This window comes from Stegastes partitus, unplaced genomic scaffold (assembly GCF_000690725.1).
Source record: "Stegastes partitus isolate 25-593 unplaced genomic scaffold, Stegastes_partitus-1.0.2 Scaffold717, whole genome shotgun sequence".
Lineage (NCBI taxonomy): Eukaryota > Metazoa > Chordata > Actinopteri > Pomacentridae > Stegastes > Stegastes partitus.
This window is the reverse complement of record NW_007578448.1, coordinates 191,186-199,802: the sequence shown is the minus strand read 5'-3', so window position 1 is coordinate 199,802 and position 8,617 is coordinate 191,186. Positions and strand designations below refer to the sequence as shown.

General features: G+C 41.5%; 1 protein-coding gene across 1 annotated transcript in view; it reads right to left on the bottom strand.

The window, feature by feature from the left end:
* The window catches only part of kcnk6 (potassium channel, subfamily K, member 6), an 18,619-nt gene extending 14,965 nt beyond the window's left edge, over positions 1-3,654 (bottom strand). The window contains exon 1 of the mRNA XM_008291098.1: positions 3,275-3,654. Within this exon, the coding sequence (XP_008289320.1) occupies positions 3,275-3,590 (316 nt within the window). The 5' untranslated portion in view covers positions 3,591-3,654. The remainder of the gene's footprint in view (positions 1-3,274) is intronic.
* Positions 3,655-8,617: the final 4,963 nt, after the last annotated feature.

Sequence of the window (8,617 nt, the reverse complement as noted above, 5' to 3'; positions counted from 1 at the left end):
TCACTCTGACAAACATCACAAAGCACGAGACCTGCGTGTTCTTTTAAAAAACAAAGTCATGGCAGCATTTTAACCTCTAAACATTACAGCTGCGATCCTGGTGACAAATCAGCACGTAAAGATCAGGAGCTGTCAGGATGGAAACGTCCAGATTCTAGTTTTGCAGAACGATGCTGTTCAACTTCTCGCATCCCACCAACGTTTAGATTCACTTCCAGTTTCATAAACTAAACTGGTGATTTATTTACAACCCGTGTGACGCTCTGACTGCTGCTGCTGTTGTTTTCGCTGACAGGCTGCTAATCACGTTACGACATCTCAGGAAGTGTTCCACTCGCCGCACCGTGAAAGAAACTCATGCATCACGCAGAGCAAAGACACAAACGTCGCTTCTGTTCTGCTTCATGCGTGAATTTGCATTTCCTCAGTGAGCGTGTGAGCGTCGTTTATGGCAGCTTGTCTGTGGTTCATAATGGAACCTGCGGAGATGCTGCAGGAGGTCGGTGGCGACGTTTGTTAGCAGCGTGGCTCAAAACGGTCTGAAATTCAAAGTCCAGACCTCCTAAACACGTCATATGTTTGCAGTTTCTACAGACTGATCAAAGCAAAGTTAACATTTAACGCTGATGTCCTGGATTCCCTCCCAACATAAAGTTAAATGGACCAAGAACAACACCAGTACTCAGACTGAAGGCGGTGAAGCTGCCACACAAGGTTCGTCTGCAGCTGCAGCGTAAATGGCTCCACACTTTTGTTTTAAATTTGGGACGCATGGACGTAATTTCTGCAACTTTCATTGAGCTTTAAAGCAGATTTTATCTTTAAATACACAGTTCGTTCCTCTTACGCTGAGTTTTTTTTCTCTATTCTTGCAGAATTTCTTTTCGCCAACATGAAGAAACGAGCTCATGGCCACATACTTTGTTGGAAATAAGTGAAGCATATTCCAAGATTTGCTTTCAAACTCACAGATACCATGTTGTGTTTAGGTCCAGGTGTTGAAACTATTCAGCGTCTGAATGTTTTTGGTTGATCTCAGCCGTAACCTCCCATCTGGTTTGTTTTTCTTGACAATAGGTGCTTTTTTTTTCTTGCCTTTGTGGTTGAAACTGTAACTTGAACCCTAATCTGTCTGTTTTCCTTCCTGACGCACCGTTACACTTCATATTTACACATGTTTTGCTCCTCGGCTCTGCCTCCACATCCTGTTTAAACAGGAAATACATTAATTCAGGCACAACATGAAACCATCTCACTGACTTAACAGATGACTAATGTTGCCAGAGATGCTTTTTTTTGTTTTTTTTTGTTTTGCCAAAACATGGAGTCTAAAAGCAGAGCAGCCGGGAACGAGTCCAAGAAGAAGAAGAATGTGAACCACCAGCTGCTCTGAGGAAACGCTGCTGGAAGCTTCCCGCAAACGAGTGTGTGTAATTAAACGTGGAGCAAAGTGTTGTTTAAAGGCTCAACAAGCGTTCTCTGGATGTTTACAGCAACATGGGAAGACGGGCTGACAGTTAGGTGTTAAAGACACACTGGAACTTTAAAGGAACCTCTTTTATTTAAACTTCAAACCAAACTACAGACACAGCCGGACACAACACGTAGAAATGACAACAATCTCTGAAGCCTTGTTTGTAAAATTACCAAAAAAAAAACCCTAGAAATGAAATTCACTGCATCGCAAACTAAAGGGACACTCGTCTCAAACAGCTATAGAACCTAGAAGGAGCATGTTTAGATCAAAAATCTAAACAGCAGAGGCCGAGAATACCAAACTTTTGACTCTATCCTACTCTTGCATAGCCAGACTATTCCCAGATATTCTGATATCGGAGGGAAAAAAAGCTCTAAATTCTTTGTTTTTCCTCAAAATTAAAGTCACAGTCTCCTGAGGCGGTGTGAAGCCCAGGATGCAGTGATGGTGTCCCTGCAAAGTAGCGTCTAGGAATTGTTTCATAACCAACTACACCAGCTTTACTTCCAAATCCTTTGCACAACCTGCTATTTTCAGGCTGATGCTCGGAGATTATTGCTTCCTGCAGAAGATAGGGATCCGAAAATGAGCGAATGACAGAAGGAGAAGATGAAGCAGAGTTGAAGGCACGTCAGAAACGGCAGCTTACGGATGAAACTACATCATCGTGGTGTAAATTTAACTGTTCTCAGACTTGGTTTACTTGCAACTGCGTATATTTTACTGCAATCCTAAAAGCAAAAACGGTTGGTTAAGATGTCACGAGGCCGACTGCAAACGCCTGCATGGACTCAGCTGGACAGCGTCGCAGCAACACTGGAGTCCAATATACAGGCAGGTTAAATCAGGTTGGGTGACGTTCACATAAAACTCGGGGTTCCTCTGAGCTCTTTTCACGCAGTATTCTGCTTTACAGCTTTTAGGCATGAAGATGGGAAGTTTAAGAGCACAAAAATGTGGCATTTCCTGCATTTTTGATTTGTTTTCAGCACGACGAGGGACCGACGAACCTGGACGATCTTCCAAACCCAAAGTCCAGATCCACCAAGTCAGACTTACTATGTCCTAACTTCTCTAATATAAATAAAATTCTAAAAAAAGCTGCCTTCCCGTCATGCAACATCTTTCATTTCTTTTAAACTCTACTCTCTCGTTTTATTGCAGGTTTTTGGTGATAAATTTGAAGCACGATCTCACATCCTGGAGACAGATTTTAGCTTCTTTCCAGGTCTAAAGTCCAAATGACAAACAAATAAGACCAAATATGAACTCTTTACTCTCTGCAGACCAAACAGAGAACTGAAAAACACCTGAAAGTATTCTGATGAACTCCTACATTTAAAAGAAATCCCCTTTATCGACTCTCATTAGCAGCCTTGACCCATAATGTTCACATGCTGCACAGTTCTACTAATTAAGAAAAAAAAAACACACAATGAGGACTTTTTCAGTTACTATTGTGTGCATGTATTTGGGGATTTTTCAGTAAATGTAAAATCCCCCCAAGTGTCCTCTGAGGCGTCTGTTTCATTTAAATTTCGACTGAGTGAAGCTGAAAGTGACGCAGCTGCACCTTGTCTGCTCCATCCTCAACACGTGGCAACACAACTAAACAATTATTTCCATTTTTAGCGTGTTTTTTTCTCTCTTAAACACTTAAAAAAAAGCCCCTACTCTGGATTTGTAGTGGTTTAAACGCAGGATAATGTGTGTATCTATTGGTGTGCGTCGTGCGTAAAAACGCCACCAGGTGACTTTTGTCGCCCAAACTTTGGCGACGCTTGAGCCTGAACTCACCCACGGTGGTGACCAGAGTGTTGGCGAAGAACATGGAGGATGCCAGGTCCCAGTTGGAGGTCACGGTGGAGTTTCTGAGCACCGACACGCCGTACTTGTTGGCCGTCAGCACTCGCACCAGAAAGTTTTCGAGCGACGCGGCGCTGACGCAGCTCTGGTTCAGAAACTCCGCTTTGAGCGCCTCCATGTCGCGCCGCAGCTCATCCTCCACCGGCCGCTCGATGCTGGAGAAGACCAGCGCTCCGAACAGCAGGTAGATGATGTAGAACAGGATCAGACCCGTCAGCAGCAGCCACGACTTGCCCACAGAATTCATGCTGGACGAAGAGCCGCGCAGCTGCCGAGCGGAGCTTCCCTCTCTGCTGCTCTGAACGCTTTTCCTCTTTTCTCTCTTTGTGTGGGAACTTTTTTGGGGGCCGTCCCAATTGAACTTGAGGCCCTCCTCGTCGGTTCCTCCTCCTCCTCCCACAGTGGAACCGGGAGGGTGTGTCCACGGCCGAGTCCTGGAGCTGCGTCCTGGAGTCACAAGGTCACAGTCAGGAGACGATCCGACGTCCAAACACCAGCCTCTGATCAATGATCTTACTTTTATTTAATTTTTATTCAATTCCTGTATTGACTTGTATGTTTTTTTTTAAAATGACTTTGTGCTCTTCTGTTGAATTTATGCCGCAAATCTAAAGAGCTGCTAAAAACAATCACAATAAACATCAGTTTTTTTCTTCTCTGCCACTTTTTAAAATATGAAATTCTTTTTGTTTGGCCAAATATTCTAGAATTTATCTGCAAAGTTCTGCTGATGTTTTCTGCAGGAAGTTTTTTCTTTTAGTTCCCAGAATGCTCCTCTTCTTAAAGGCAGGATAATTTAAAAAAATGTTCTTAAAAGTGTTTGGTGAGAACATTGTCGGAGCGTTCTAGAAAAACTGAAAGTTACTCCAAAACTGCTCGTCCTTTATCAGGCAGCATCCATGTGGAACGCTCTGGGAACGTTTCACAGATCCCACAAAGTGTTCCTCCAACAACATTCTCAGAACGTTCCACCTTTGGTCGTATTTACAGGCAGAACGTTCCACCATCTGAGGCCTCGATAGCGTCTTCTGTGTTGTGTCTGCACATGATGGTGTGTTCAGGTGTCTTATCTCGTCGGTGCATCTGTTCTTCTACTTCTGCTGCTGCGACTCTCAGTTTTCTTTTGCACCGATACTGGAGATGGTATCGTGTTTGTGGTTCCGTCTCTTTGTGTTTTTAGTTTTTCAGACTGAGGCGACCGACTCGTCTCCGTCGTCAGAAGACGTGTGCTGCAGCCACGTGTCACGTCTTGTACTTGATCGACGACGTGTGACTGAGTTAAATGTGCTCGAGCCTCCTCTGACCTTAAATAACCCCGCTGTGGGTGTGAGTTCCCGTGATGCTCAGGACTTCCTGATCGCTTCTCCGCGACCTTCGTGCCACAAAGCTGGTGTGAAAATGGTCAGATTCACGGATGTTAGCTGTGACGTACGTGTGCGAGGCTGAGATCATGGATGGTTCTTCCAGTGTGGAATTTCCATTTTCTGCATTTACCTGGAATCTCACAGTCGAGCATGTCCGATAATTCAGTGTGTAAATCGCTGCCTTTCACCGTAATGTGTGATTTTTCAAGGCCCAAGTTGAATGTTAGCAATCAACTGTGATTGGAGGACAAACATTAGCAGCAAAAATGAAAAACGTCGTTCGTTTAGTGACGCTTATGTTTAGTTAAAATCCGTCTTTTCATCCTTTACTGACTGAAACTCGACGTAGTGAGTGAGTCACAGATAAACAGGGATCTGCACCAGAGCCAAAGCTTTTTTAAATTAAATTATTTCATCAGAAATTGGCTCAAAAGAGGAACAATAGTCTGAAAATGGTTGAATATTAGATCTAAAAAACAAACAAACACAGTCCTCAGAGCTTCAGATCACGTAAAGGGACGATAAGATGATCCTTAGTTTCTTTTTTTCCAAATTAGATAAGAAAATTAATTTATGTCTCACGGCTAGTTAGCTTAGCATCAGGACTGAAAACAGTGAGAACAGATCGTCTGGTTAGCTAACGAAGCTCAACAACTAAATAAATGAATTCATTCCAACACTTTGCAGCAGTATTTCAAACTAAATTATCTTCAACCATCAAACTATAATAAATAAAACCAATTCTTCTCCAACCAGTGGTGTTTAAACGACTAATTAATCATTTGTAGTTTGCATTTTTAGAGACTTGAAAGTCTGAACTAAAAAAAATGAAGCATTTAATTACTTGAATTGAGTTTTTTTAAGCAATTAATGCAGAAATTTCAGATCAGATTCACACATAAAGTTAATTAATGTCAACACAAGCCCTAAAAAACAGTGTGCAACTGCAAATATTCAACTAAATCAGCAAATGTGAGTGTTTATCCTGCAACTGTGCATTAAAATGACTTTTTAGATCGTAGTCAGACCTTCTGCGGTTCACTAATTAACTCATCATGTAGTCACGTGTTTAACTCATGATGTAAAAATATGATGCTGTGGTTTCGTAGCAGACGTTCTGATTTGTCGCAGGTGTATTTAACTGAATTTGAGCAAGTTGGTTCATTGTTGTGGTTTAAAGAGAGAAAGAATTGTTTTCTAACTTGCAGCCCAAAATGTTGAACTGCTCCTTTAACCCGAGCAGCATGAAGCCGCTCAGACGTGACCCCTGATGCCTCGGCCTGCGACTTGTTTCCTCAGATGGAGGTTTCCAGGATCAACCGAACCCTCTGAAGCTCCGTCGGCGCCTCCTGGACATCGTCTTCACGCAGAAGTCCGGCTGACTCACAGGCCACCAGCGTCGAGGTCGCGGTCGAGGCCCACAGCTCCGTCATGAGCAGGAAGGCAGCTGCTCCGACTCAGCAAACAAAGAGTCGAACCGAGCCGGTGGGATGCTGGAGGGATCAGTTTAGCAAGTTAACGCGGGATCGAGTCGCTGAAATGGTGGAAAAAAGTGCCAAAAGCTTTGAGTGACTCTCAGCAGATGTAATGATCTTAAACGCACCATAAAGGCGTCGCGGTCGCTCCTCAACACCTTCCTGTTGGATTATTACATCTCAGTTTGTGACACAACATGGTTCTGATGCACACAAGGTCCCAGCTAAAGTAATTTTTTTGTGCTTTTCTGCATCGACCATCAGGCTGTGGTGGTGGTTTGTCTTCAGGCTGAATAAAACAACAACATGTGACCAGAAACCACTTTGATCTGGTGAAGGAAAGATGTTTGATATTCACCCAGTTTGGTTCACATTCGGCTTCTTGTCTCGTGTTTTAGCTCATCAGGCTTCCAGCTGTTTCCTCTGCAGTACGTTCAGCATCATTCTGGGTAATCTGAGCTTCACACTTCTTCTTGCGTTCATTTATTTAGTGAACGTGTGCAGAATTAAATGCATTCAGCTGATGGAAAACACAAATTCTCTCTGTCCCGGTCCTTCACAGACGCTTTCCTTCTAACATGACACCTCGCTTCAACATCCGTCCGAGGAATCGTGTAAGAACATGAAGCCGTTTTCTGCTCCCTGATGGACGACGAGTTCTGGAAGTTTTCTTATTAACACAGTTGCTCCTTTTGTTTTCAGCACATCGATCAGTGTTTTGAGAGAAGCTCTGGTTCTGGGAGAAAGTTCACAAGTGGGAAGGAAAAAAGTCCAAGAAACGATAATCTGATGGAGCTTCAATCAGCAGAAATGTTCTGTTTCACTTCGAGAAGGCAAAAAATGTGAGATTTCACTTTGCAGACGTCGCTAATGGACGCCATCAGAACCTGTAATAGTTTTTATAAACTCTTTCAGTCGGGAGCTTTTTCTCCCTCATGTTTGTCCTTTTTCTTTTTTGCGAAACACAAATTTCTATTTTTGGTTTTATTTCTTTATGATCATTTAACTTTAAGTTGATTAGATAATTTAAAAATAATTATTCTTCCTACATTGATAAACTTTTTGTAATTCCCCTTTAAACTCTAAACCCTTGATGCCACATTTATATTTTTTTTCGTTCTTTCTTTTTAAATCACAAATTTACAGATTGGACTCCTGCTTTCTGTTTACTTTAATTTCATTTAAAATTTTGGTATAAAAGCTGCACCGGTTACATATTTTTAAAATCTGAAAAGATAATACTAAAATAGCCATAAAATTTTTTCCAATTTTTAAAAACATTTGACATTTTTTCCACATAGGACGTTTAAATACATTTACGAATTTATCGTAATTTCAATTTTTTTAAACATATAAAACAAAACTAATCAAATTAAGTTAATAAATTGTAAATTTATTTCTAAAATTAGATCAAATTGGTGACAAATAATAGAAAAAGTAAATATTGGTTCTGTAATTTTACATAAATGAAAGGTTTTCTGAGTTGTTTTTAATCCTAATATATATAATTTATTATTCAATCTACTTTATTGTTATTATAAAGCTAATTTTGTTATTTTTAATAAATGTAAAAGTCCTTCACTAAAGATTTAAAAGCCCAAAATACACAATATCTCATGTAAAAGTAAATGAAGACGTATTTTAAATATGGAGGATTCCTGTATTTTTAAGAGAATCTTATTTTCTGTTTTTGTTTTTCCAGTTACAATATAAAGAACACGTTCAGTTCACAGCTTTTTGTTTTCTTCTTAAAGATCAGCTTATTATATATCTCGTCGGTTTCTGTCCGGACGTCATCAGCCGACACGCAGGCTCATTTTATTGCACCAAGGCGACAACTCCGTCCTCCTCGTCAGAAAATATTCATCTGTTTCAGGAAGTTTGTACAAATGGCAGAGACACACACACACACACGGGGGGAGATTGTTTCTGAATTTCATCACAAATGATCGATTTGACAAGTGAAATATACAACACAGAGCCAGACCAACCCTCTGAACCGAAAACATCGTCGACGTCGCCTCGACCGGCCGGCTGGCAGCTAGATTCAAGTTTTGCTCGGCGAAGTGGACTCGACGACGGGACGGAGTTGAGCTGAGATGAGAAACAGGCAAACAGGAAGCCAGACGAAGAGGGAAAAAAATAAAAAACTAAAAAGGAAGAAACATCACATGCTATTGTTTGAGTCCACTTCAAACTTCTGCTCCTCCTGGATGTGATCTGGTGAACATTGGCACTTTCACTGGCGTTTCCTGGAAGACGTTTCTCTGAGGAGCCATTTTTTAACATTTTTATTCCCGTCGCAAGATTTCACAATGAAAGCACATGCATCACGTGATTTAAAAAACAGAACGCCTCCTCCTCCTGGAACTTATTACTAGAAGTGTGGGAAAAACTAACTTTGCTCTCGGTGCCATGATACCACTTTTTTTTTT